The sequence below is a fragment of the Nannospalax galili genome, unplaced genomic scaffold (genome assembly GCF_000622305.1).
Source record: "Nannospalax galili isolate Female #2095 unplaced genomic scaffold, S.galili_v1.0 scaffold1329, whole genome shotgun sequence".
Classification (NCBI taxonomy): domain Eukaryota; kingdom Metazoa; phylum Chordata; class Mammalia; order Rodentia; family Spalacidae; genus Nannospalax; species Nannospalax galili.
The window spans coordinates 44,470-57,152 of NW_008359760.1; the positions used below are offsets into that span (position 1 = coordinate 44,470).

The 12,683-nt window shown below is 41.9% G+C and overlaps 1 protein-coding gene across 1 annotated transcript in view; it reads left to right on the forward strand.

The window, feature by feature from the left end:
* Positions 1-8,210: 8,210 nt before the first annotated feature.
* Positions 8,211-12,683, forward strand: part of LOC115068550 (zinc finger protein OZF-like) — a 10,980-nt gene continuing 6,507 nt past the window's right edge. The window contains 5 exon segments of the mRNA XM_029558919.1: positions 8,211-8,291; positions 9,263-9,347; positions 10,682-10,789; positions 11,795-11,954; positions 12,162-12,279. Coding sequence (XP_029414779.1) covers positions 12,187-12,279 — 93 coding nt within the window. The 5' untranslated portion in view covers positions 8,211-8,291; positions 9,263-9,347; positions 10,682-10,789; positions 11,795-11,954; positions 12,162-12,186.

Here is a 12,683-nt window from a genome sequence, read left to right on the forward strand (position 1 = left end):
CATCCTTTTATGGCAAGATTGATAAACATTTTCCTCCCAACAAGTTGCTGCAGTTTGCCCAGCTACCTCCCTTTGTGTTTCCCATCATCTCCTCCAGACCCCTTCCCGATGCAGCGTTAGCCTTTACTGATGTATCCTGCAATGGAACTGCTGCCTATATTATAGTTAATCAAGAGTTTACCGAACAATCCCCTTTTAAATCCGCCCAGCTTGTAGAGTTATATGCTGTTATTCAGGTATTTGTCAGACTCTCCCACTCCCCATTTAATCTTTATACAGACAGTGCCTATGTAGCCTCCTCCATACTACTTTTGGAAACTGCTCCCTGTATAAAACCCTCCACTAATGCTGTCCCTCCTTTTTGCAAATTGCAAAATTTAATACATAAAAGGAAGGTCCCCTTTTTCATTAGACACTGAAGAGCCCATTCCGATCTCCCTGGGCCTTTGACTCAGGGCAATTCCTTGGCTGATGCAAATACCCGCCTTGCACTCTTAGTTCAAGCCAACCCTATTTCTGAGGCGCAGCAGGCACATGCCCTACACCATCTTAATGCTAACACCCTACGTCTCATGTTCAAAATTACTAGGGAACAAGCCCGCCAGATAGATAAACAATGTCCTGGATGTGTGACCATGTTACCGGTTCCCCACTTGGGTGTTAACCCACGAGGAATCTTACCAAATGAGATTTGGCAGATGGATGTTACTCATGTTGCTGAATTTGGAAAGCTTAAATACGTTCATGTCACCATAGACACCTTTAGTGGCTCTATTTTTGCCACACCCCAAGCTGGGGAGGCATCTAAAAATGTAATTGCACACACGCTTCAGTGTTTTACAGTCCTGGGCAAACCAACAAGACTTAAAACAGACAATGGGCCCGGCTACACCGCCCAGACATTTAAGACATTTTGCCACCAATTCCATATAAAACACACTACAGGTATTCCTTACAACCCTCAGGGACAGGGGATAATTGAACATGCCCACCAAACACTCAAACCACTATACAAAAAATAAAAAACAGCCCCTTACATCTTGGAAAAACCTCTCCTCACAATATTTTAAGTCATGCATTGTTCATTCTTAACTTTCTTCAATTAGATACTACAGGCTCCTCCACTGCTGACCGCCTTTGGCATCCTGATATGAAACACCATTATGCCAAGGCCATGTGGAGGGATCCCCTTACTAATAAATGGAAAGGGCCAGATGCTGTCCTCATCTGGGGATGTGGGGCAGCATGTATATATGACACACAAGAGGACGGTCCACGATGGCTGCCTGAACGCTTTGTCAAACCCCTCAACACTCCTCCTTCAAAGAAGGAGAAAACCAGTCATGACCATAAAACCAAGGAGAATGTGCCTCCTTGAGGAAGGAATTCTCTTTTCTTTCAGGAAAATGAAGAACCCCGGCGAAAGATACTTGGTACCATCATCGTCCTTGCAGCTACAGCGGTTTTCATCTTTATGGTCACCATTGTCATCCTTGACGTAGTACAACAGATAAAAGAGTTGGAACTAAGAAGAGCAAATTCATCCTCTTCACCATGAAACAACTAGTAACTACATTTTTCCCTCTTCCCCTCCCTAAAACTATCATGTTCCAATTTATCTTATTGGCCATGTCTATACAGAGAAGCTATCAAGGATTTGGAGACCCTAATGCAGTAGCCAAGAGGCTTGAGGCTCGATATGGAAAACCCTGTGATTGTAGAGGTGGGGTCTACAAGGCCTTCTCGGCTCCCACCGGGGCATTTTTTACCAGACAGGCTGATTGTGGGGATCGCCAGGCCCATATGATGTATTATACAAATATCAATAGCCCATCTCACAGATTTCAACAATTGTGTTGCCCTTTCCTCGGCTCTGCTGGTCAGAGTCGTGGCTTGCGGCACCCCCTGCTAATGGCCAGCCTGGCCCCTGCCCTTGCACCTCGTTCTATGAGACCATACACTCTGTTTGCTATGACTTTGCTCAACAATGCTCTTACAGAAAACTCTGTTTGCTATAACTTTGCTCAACAAATCTCTTACAAAAACAAGACCTACTGGACTGGGATAAGACCACCCAGGACACCCCTGGGCATTGATGGGGGAAATTTAGCACCCTCCCAATGCCATGGCAATGTTGGAGAGGACATATGTTGGGACCTAGAGGCCCCCATAGGATATACGGATGGTGGTGGGGTTCAAGACAAAGCATGACAAACAGGAGTAAATAAGGAGATAGAACGGAGAGTTCAAGCCCTGTACCCTAAACTCAATTACCACCCCTTAGTGTTGCCTGAGGATAGAGAAGAACTAGACCTTGATCCACAGATGCTAAGCTTACTAGAGCTTACCCATATGTTGCTAAACCAAACAGCCCCCTCTATAGCTGAGGACTGCTGGATCTGCCAAAAGGTTGGACCTCAAACCCCTTGCTGTGATCATTAATGCTTCCTCCATCTCCAATACCTCAGAGTCTGAGCTATTTAAGCTACCCCACAATTGCACCATTTAAGCCACCCCACAATTGCACCGTAGCTCCTCCCATATGAGTCCAATCCATGCCCATATTACCCGGGCTCTGTGTAATCCATGCCCATATTACCCGGGCACTGTGTTTTTGCTACACCATACCCAAATGACTCCCGTGTTGATTTGGGAAACATTTATTCAACTTCCTGCAGCTCAAACATTTCTGTTTCATATGATGCTGATGTTTGCCCACCTGCTGGGAGTATCTTTGTCTGTGGGGCCGATGGGCACATAGCTTCCTTCCGGTCAATTGGACAGGTCAATGTGCCCTCGCAGTCTTATTCCCAGATCTGGATATCATTCTGGGCAGTGAGCCCCTCCCCGTTCCTGCCTTTGATTATGTGGGAGGCCGTCCCAAAAGAGCCATCCAAATGATTTCCTTAATGATAACACTCGGCGTAAACCACCGGGCTAGCTACTGGAACTGCAGACTTGGGGGTGGCCTCCCACACCTACTATAAACTCTCCCACCAATTGATTGATGATGTTCAACTTCTCTCAGAAACCATAATAGAGATCCAGACACAACTTGATAGCCTGGCTGAAGTAGTCCTTCAAAACAGAAGAGGTCTAGACTTGTTAACTGCCGAAAAGGGAGGCATCTGCTTGTTTTTACAGAAGTGCTGTTTCTACGCCAACAAATCCGGCATAGTTCGAGATAAGATCAAAAACCTCCAAGAACAATTAGAAAGGCGACGTCGAGAACTACAAGATAACCCTTTCTGGACCGGACTTGGCAGACTCATGCCCTACCTCCTTCCCCTCCTTGGCCCCCTCCTTGGCCTTCTGATAGTGATTTCCCTTGGGCCCTGGGCATTCAATAGGATCACAAGATTTATCAAACAACAGGTTGATTCAATTTTATCTAAGCCCATTCAAGTCCACTATCAATGCATAGAGATGATTGAACCCCTGGAAACTGAGTATGACAGACCCTTGACGTCTCCTGGTACTTTAACCTTGGACTTATAACATAACTCCCTAACATCTATAACCAGACTAGCATGAGGTTGGTACATTCACCTTTGCCCGCCGAGCTTGACTGGCAGCCAGAGACAGGTAAGAGAAGTGGCCCCCTCACTAAAACACCTAAGACAGGAGGGCCGCCAAAGCTGCAGCCTCATGCCATGACAGGTGTATGCTTTGGGGGAGATCCCTTCCAACCGAAGACAGGCGCAGTCACCCGGGCAGGGACTCAAAGGTTCCTCACTGCTCTGCCTCACCTCCCCAAAAGTACCAAGAGCAAAAACTGTGAAAACTATAGCCTCTCATGGGAGGAGTCTGGATTACTTTTATTAAAGTAAAAGAGAGGAGATGTTGGAGTCCAAGCCTTAAGTGTACCCCTGCCCCAGCTTGAAACAACCAGGTGGCTTTGTAAAAACATGTTCTCCTTGTCCTGACTTGTTCTTCTGTATTTTACTTCCTTATCTTGTGAAACCACCAAGGCTCCTGACCACAGTGGAAATTCCCCAGCAGGGCCTTGCAGCCTACCACTCTCCCTGCCTTCTCTCTGCCCTTTACCTTCCCCCACCCTCCACTTTACTATATTTACACTGTGTGATTGCTCAATAAACGAGACTTGATCAGAATACTGTCTTGTCTCCATTTCTTCGTGCCCCCTGTCTATTCATTCCTCCAGGTTGTCTCAGTGTCCCACGCTGTTGCTCCGCGGGTCAGGGCAGTTTTTGGTATATATTTTTTCGTTACTGCAACTGACACACATCTAAGAACAGATTTTCCTCTACAGTTCAGTATTGGTGACCCTGAACTATAACATCTATCTCATGTATAGTATGGAGCTTGATTCTGTTCTACAAAAACCAGACAGGAAAAATATGCATACGTCTGTACGGTATTCACTAGGAGCACCGAGCCTCCTAGACTTATGCTGACCAGCGTATTTCCATTTCCCCTTCCTGATATTATTGCATTTTGTTGACTTTATCTATATGTAAAAAATCAGGTATGCAGACATTTTAATTTAATTACTTTTACTAAGCACTCAAAATATTGGGATTGGCAGGTTTCATGTGTGTACATAACTGTACTTTCGTGTTTGCAGTCATCAGGAACCCTTATCCTACACCTGGAAAGCAGTGCCGTTGCCCATCCTTAGTGTTCAGGACATACATACACACACACATGCACACACACACACACACACACAATTGTATTTATAGATGTAGTTGTATTTCTGTATGTATAGTATATATGCATATACTCAAACATAATATCTGTCAATGTGAAATCATGCACTGAATTTAGAATATTTAATATTGATATAACAAATTTTTCAAATTTTCTTACATAGAAGAGAGGAAACTGAGCTGTGTGAGTATAGAACAAATTTTATATACATGTACACCAATGAGTTTTCCAAGGTAAACCTAGCACATAAGGAAGGCTTACATTGTGAGACAGGTTGATTAGTGGAAAAAAAAATACCAGGTTGATAACTGGGAGGTAAAATAGAGGAAATGTACAATGATCACAGAGTCTGTGGAGGCTGATAGAACAGTAGACTGTAGTCTGGGATATGCTCACTGCCTGAGAGAATGGAGAGTACTACATGCTATTACCAGTAAATTCCATAGCTGCTGAGTCCACTGATATGTGACCGGAACAATTATTTCCCACATGACTCAAGGGGTAATGAGACTCTCTCAACTTCTCTTTAAAAGGACTAACAGCGTTCTTGATTTGGGAATTCTCTCGACTTGTCTTCCATAAATGCACAATTAGTGATAACAATACTAGTGGTTAGATTTTAACAGAAGGATTGAAATTATTTGGGCAAAAATATTCCTTAGCAAAACATTTTTAGGACATAAAATTATTTTGATCTCATTGTTTGTCTTATGGAAAACTTAATAATAAAAATAGGATTTAGGGGCAATTTTATTAAAAAAATTCCAAAGAAGAATAAATGAAGAAAGATGGTGGGAAAGTTGTCGAGTCTCTAAAGGACAGACCTACAATGGAGAATATTTGGGAACACAAATTACACACAATAGACCTTTCAAAAACTGTAATAACAGAGCACATGGTGTCCGGATTGGTGGTAGTAGTGTGGGGTGAGCATGGCGATGGGCATTCAAATATAAGCCTAACATGTTGCTTGAATATGTAAAACAATTCTCAGAAACATTAAAAAATAAATCAGATGGCTGTAGAGATGGCTCAGTGATTAAGAGCACTGGCTGCCCTTGCAAAGGACCAAGATTCATGGCAGCTAACAATAGTCCTTAACTCTAGTTCCAGGGCATCTGATTCCCTCTAGTGACCTCCATGGGCATTGTGTGACATAGGTGATTCCACCTATATGCAGTCAATAAACTGATACACATGAAAAGCTAATAAGTACATAAATGAAATTTTTTTCACATATGAAGGAGGAACATGAAATATGTAGTCACCATCATAATTAAATGTAGCCAGACAGTATAAATGCCATATCCACAGTTAAATGTCAAGCTCTGGGGAGAGGGTCAGTGCTGAAGTCATGTATTTCCTAACACAAAACTCACAGGAAAATCACCTGTAAATATTTCAATCTGAGAATAAAATTTTACAAAATGCTCACTATAGAACCTTGTCTCAAATCCCATTGTTTATAGGATAAACGTGCTCAGTCTGAAAATATGGAAAGCTTCTGATCTGGACCATCTGGTTGCTGATTTGATGCCTCAGGTGGTACGTTCTGTACCTGAGCTCAGGCCATGAAGGAAAAAGTGCTAAAATGCTATATTAAATGCCTTCAATGTTTGTATATAAAGTGAATTTGAAGCATAAAGAAACTCTGTTTTTAAAGTTGTATCTCATCACCAAAGGTCCTGTACATGAAAATATTGTATAACCCTAGAAAATTCTGAAATCCAATCTTTTTTCCTCCACCACTTTGGATAAGGGACACTCATTCTGTATAGAGTTCTCCTTTCCATAAGACGTGGTTTAAAGAAAGGAATATTTCATGAAGATGCAGAGAGTGAAGAAGAGTGGACGTCATGACAGGGAGGAAGATGTGTCTCTTGTTTGTCCTTACAGTGTCATGTCTCATGATTTATGACACCAAACCAATAAAAATATTATCTTCCAGGTTAAGAGTTTAGAGAAAAACACTGATGAAATCATTAGGCCTCAAGTCCTGTATAGAACAAAATAAAGGTAGTTTTCCTTATCAGATATATTACGATCCTTCAGGTGTGTGCTCCCTTTCGTATTGATGAAGAACTATGAACCCAATATGGACTATAGAACTCTGACCTAAGTATAACTTTGTTCTATGTGGCAGATGAGTAAGTACTAACAAATGTATTTCATAAGAACCTATGTACTCCTAATAATAAGCCTAACAATAGGAAGTGTCCTCGTTGATGTATGTAGGAGGAACAGATCTTTGTAACAGTGTTTAAGGCTTTAGCCTTCTAAACCTCTACTTCAGATCTCTGTTAGAAACCTGTATGAATGAACCTTCCACTGTAAGCTTTAAGCTGCCATAGAAAAGATGACAAAATGACAAAAACCATGGTCTGTGAGCACCTCGAAGAATGCTGTCTCTTGCAGTGGTCCTGAAGATACATTTGCTGCAATGTGTCTTATTTTTTCAAATATTTGGGCAGGTTCTGGAACCAGCAACACTACATGTTACTGCAAATGTCAGAATCCTTACCCACACTTTCCCAAAATACCTGCTTTAGTAGAAATGCTGTTTTAACTTGTTATAATAACCTGAGGGTACATATACCTCCATGCTGGAAGTCTCAAACCCATCAAGTGATTACTGCTAAGAGCTGACGTGAGAAATCGTACAAAACCCTGTATGTACTTCGTGTCAGTGCCTCAGTATCTCTGAGCAGATAGCCAGAGTGTGGCCAAGGATAAATTTCCTCTACTTCTTGAGCATGATTTGATTCTTCTCCCATGTCCAGGTCAATCTCAGGGTAATTTTTATAGCACTATGATTTGAACGCCCCATACATATTTATGTGTGTGGTTTTTCTTTTTTTCTTTTTTTTTCATATCTTAGAATTTTTGTAAATTGCTCTCTTAGGGAACATTGCTACAAAATTGCTGCTTTTTCTTGAGGGGTGGGAGGAATATTTTATTGGTTTATGATGCTTTTAGTATTTGGGGGATGGGCTCTGGGCATGTGTATTTAGGCTGTGTGTCATCTTTTCCTGAGTTTTTATCCGGGGAGTGTGGAATCAGAAGATGAGGTTTCAGGCTGGGTGTCTATAGGGGTATCTCAAGGGGACAGAAACCAGGCTGGGGTACTAGGTAGGGGGGTATGGTGTCTTACTAGGTCCAGATGTTGTCTAAGCCCACAGCAACCCTGTAAAGAGGCTGTGTTCTGCGTCCAGGGGTAGACTGACAGCTGGAGCCACTTGGTTGGGATCTAGAGGTGCGTTGGAGAGGCGGGGTTGGGGCTTGCAGTGGGTCTGGAACAGTCACCTGGGCCAGGGGAGTGACCCAAGAAAAAGAGGTTGAGCACATTCTGTGTGGTTAGAAAAGGGGTGTGGAATGGGAGGGCTCAGATGAGTGGCGTTAACGGAATTTCCGGTGGAGTGGGAGGGACCAGAACCGAGGCCGAGAGGTGCCAAAGCCTGTCGGGATCCTGGGGACTTCGGGGCCTAGAAAGCGCCACTGAGACCGAGGGAGCACTCCACTCCGGGAGCAGGGTGGTTTGGAACTAAAGGCGGACGGAACCGGACACGGTCTCATCGAGATGTGAAGGTTCACCCCAATCACAGGAGCCACGTGGAGCGGTTGGTGCAGAGTGGATGTGGGGCGGGACAAGGAGGGACTGGCGGGTTTAAGGAGAGGGAGAACGAATTTTTATCAGCAGTTTTATAGTTCCCAAAGTAGTCTCATAAAATAATTAGTGCACTATTTATTTTTGAGTCAGGGTCTCCCTGTAGCCCCAGCTAGCCTGGAACACCAAATGTATACCAGGCTGTCCTTGAACTCACAGAGATCTGTCTGTCTCTTCCTCCTGAGTGCTGGGGTTAAAGGTCTGCACCTCGCCTGGCTTATGTGCACTAGTTGAATTAATGTGCTGAATTTCGCAAATACGGCAGACTGATGGCGAATGTAAAGGAATTACTTCAAGTCAATGGTTTCTCCCCTTGCTGTTGAGGCAAAAACAACGCTCATCCAGGTCAAATTCATCCACACGTTCTGACTTCCATGTTCTACTTTTCTCTATCTAAGGGAGTTCCGTTTGCATCCGGATCCTTGCCATCTCTGGAGAGCTTATTAGAATGAGTCAAAGAAGGAATGATTCTAGATTGCATTGAATCAGAACATACATTTTAGCGGACATCCTGTTATAGTTGTAAACGTTAACATTGAAGAAGTAAACTTGTAATTCACCATTAATGTTTCATCTGCAATATATAGTTTATCATGGGAATCCAACACTAAAATGCACACTTTTCTTTTGAGGTCTTAATTTTAGATCCTCTAGTCCATAGAAACAGTACACATGCTGAATACAGGTGTATCATGCCATACTAGTTCCACAGTTAGAAAAGGCATTAGAGAATATGACAATATGGAAAAGCTTCTGTAAAATAGTTTTGATCACACCCTACATCAGAAAATGCCTCTCAATGTCTTCTTGGTTCATTGTTCCCTTATTCAAGGAAAGCAATCTGCTGTACACACATGGTCAAACTGTTATTGTTCATTTCAGGAGATTTTGACATTTAGTAATGTGGCCGTGATCTTGTCACAGGAGGATAGGGAATTCCTAGATCCTGCTCAGAGCACTTTGTACAGAAAACTGATGCTGGAGAATTACAGCTGTCTTCTTTTTGTTGGTGAGAATATTTTTCTTACAGAATTTCTTATGCATACTAGAGTTCTATGGGAACTACTGTGTGTGTGTATGTGTGTGTGTGTGTACATGTGTGTGCACACATATGTTTGTAACTTTGTGTGAATGAGTCTCATATCTCATAAAGTGAACTTCTTAGAGTAGAAAAGAACACTTTAATGTAATTTTGTCTATTCTCATGTTTGTCCTTTGGGAGGGGTTGTGCTTCTTTCATTTTGTTCCATGGCCAATTTAGAAACTTTATAGCATATAATATTGTCACCCAATCACAAATTTCCATTTCCAACCTGGAATTTGGACTGAGATGCAATTAGAGTTGGAACACTAGTTATGCAACCTGAAGCTCTGTAAATATCACTCTTCTGACAGAATATTCCAATCGGAGAGTCATTGGTAGTATTCTCTGTTTTATTCTCTCTTTATTTATTGAGTGAACTACTGTGTTAGAAACCCAGCTCCTTTCTAAGTACTCACATCATGAACCACCCAGCACAGGCAAACAAAGGTGCTAGAGCACTTGGTGTCTTGTGCACTAAGCTGTGAGCACCCGGAATCCTGGGGATGATGGTGATGTCCTGAAACACACTCAAGAGGCAGCTGGTCTTGAGGGAAAAACCCTTCGCACTTTATTAGTGTGGCGAAAGCTTATCATCAATTATTTGAAAAAACATTTGTGAGACATGGAATCAGGTAGCCATAAATTAAAATGCAATATTATACGATAGATTTTACCTATTAAAATTAATTTTTAAACAAATGTTTTATTTGTTTTTTTTTTTATTTTATGTGTATGAGTGTATTTCCTGATATGTGTAAAGGTGTCTACAAGAGGGCATTGGAACCCCTGGAACTGGAGTTACAGGTGTTTATTAACTGCTGTGTGGGTGCTGGGAACTGAATCTTGGTCCTCTGTAAGAGCAACCACTGCTCTTAACTATTGAACAATCTCTCCAGTCCCATAATATTTAATTTTGGTGAAGAAGAATATGTATTTAGGTGATGCAATGTGAAATTGACTATTGAAATTGACTATTAAATTTCACAGCACTTCATGTATTCACATTTTAAAATGTACATATTGGAAAAAATGTTACAACATAGTTTTGAGATTGAAAACTGCCTATAAGCCTAATTATTATAAAGTGACTGGTCCTTGAGTATTGCCTGTGAAATTTTAAGAATGTGAGACTCTTAATTTCAAGTAAAGCGCTCCAAATCAATAGAAGAGACCCATTTAATGTCTCAGTTAACTACATGATGAGCCAGAGGTTTTTGTTTTTTTTTTAATTTTCTATTTTACTCTCTTTGAAACTCAAGTGAACACCCAAATGTCCCTCAGCCTGTGAAGGCATCTTGTAAATATGGACATTTATAAAACAGAGTTCTACTCAGCGGTGAAGGAAAAGGAAACCAAGGAATTTGCAGGTAAGCGGATGGAACTGGATATGGATGGAGTAAGTGAGGGAAGACAAATGCTGAAAAACAAGCCACAGGTGTTCTTCCTAGTGTGGCTCCTACCACCAAATCCTGAATAGATACTCAATGGACGTTAATTCAGTATGGGCTAGAGATATGTGTGCTCCCTAATTATGGCAGGACTGCTTGAAGAATAGGGAAACTACTGAAATGTCCATTGACAAATGAAAATTTACTGAAATGTGATATTTCTAAAGCATACACCAAAACTCCATCACAGAAAAGAGAGGAATCTTCTCATACGTGAGAACAGGATTGATCTGATGAACACCGTATCAGGTAAAGGAAGTTGAAACACAGCAGTATATGATCTCAGTCTTCAGAGAAATGGAAAAAGAAAAGATAGATGACAGATGTTGAAGGTACAATAGCAGTTTGCCGTGAATGGGGAGAATGTGGGGTAAAAAACAGACACAGTGTCATGGCTTCATGGCTTAACTTCTACTGTTCTGTGCAGAATAAGGTAAATAAAATTCTCCAAGTTGCATTTTGATCAATTTGGATACACTCACCATAAGAAAGGATAAAATTTTACATGTGGATATATTAATGTCTGACTATATCAGTAGTCAATGTATGTATATAACAAAATATCAAGGAAACCTCATAGATATGTAAAATATTGTGTCATCAGACAATAAAGGTTTCATTTTTATTATTTATTTTTATTTTATGTGTAAGAGTTTTTGCTTGCATGTATATAAGTGCAATCATGTGAGCCGTGTCTGTGGAGGCCGGGAGACAGTGTGGGAACCCCTGGAACAGGTGTTATGTACACTTGTTGGCACCATGTGGGTGCTGCAAACTGAGCTCAGGTCCTCTGCAAGAGCAGCCAGTATTACTGACCTCTGAGCCATCTCTCCAGCCCCAAGAATAGACTTTTAAATATCACAGTGAACTATTCCTGAACTTTAGCCTTTAAAAGGAAAACTCTCCCTTGTGGCTCCGCCACAGATTCTGTCTGTGAAGCTCAGTAGAAGCATCAGTGCTGTTTCATTAACAGTCACAGGCAGAAGACAGTGAGGCTGGGGGTCAGCTGCCAGTGCTTCTGAAGGAAAGCTTAGTGTAGCCTCTATTCCAAAGGATGAAAACCGTGTTACTCCGCCTTGTTTAGGTAAGGAGGTGAGGCGGCTACATTCCCATGATGTAGTAGGAATTCTTGATCTTGCCGGCAGGGCGGCCACTGGAAGGCAGGAAAGCAGAAACTTCTATGGGGTCTCCATGTTGAGGTCTTTCTTCCTGTGCATCCACTGTGATGGCGGACAGTCAGAATGGCCTGTTTTGTTTTCTGAGGTGCTTCTTCCTCTTGTTATGTTGGCAGGTGACATGGATTTTCAGTGAACTGAATGGAAGTCTCTCAAAAGAAAGAGAAGATTGTTTATGTAAGATTGCCTGGAAAGGAGACTCACAGAGGGAGGAGAGGAATGGCTTCTTTTCAGGTAAATTCATCCAAGGGCCTGGTCCACTTATACTTTCTTTCTCTAAATGGTATTTTGAACTTGTAAGCTTTTCTGATCTTGAAATTAGCTATGTAGACCAGGCTAGCCTGAATCTCACAGAGGTCCCCATGCGTCATCCTCTGGAGTTCTGGGAGTAAAGGCCTGTGCCACTTATGTAGCATGTCCACCTCTCCATTTTGTCCTCCAGTGCTTATATTTTCCAGACTAATCCAAGGAATTCATCAACAACCACCTCCCATATGCTTCTGACGTCATAGGTGAAACTTCAAACATTTCAGTTTTCATTTCCTAAGGAGGATGGACAGGGGTCCGCATATGTCACTGTATTCTGGTTTCAATTGTGCCTAAAACTGATCATTTTGTTTTATTTAATTCAGGTATCA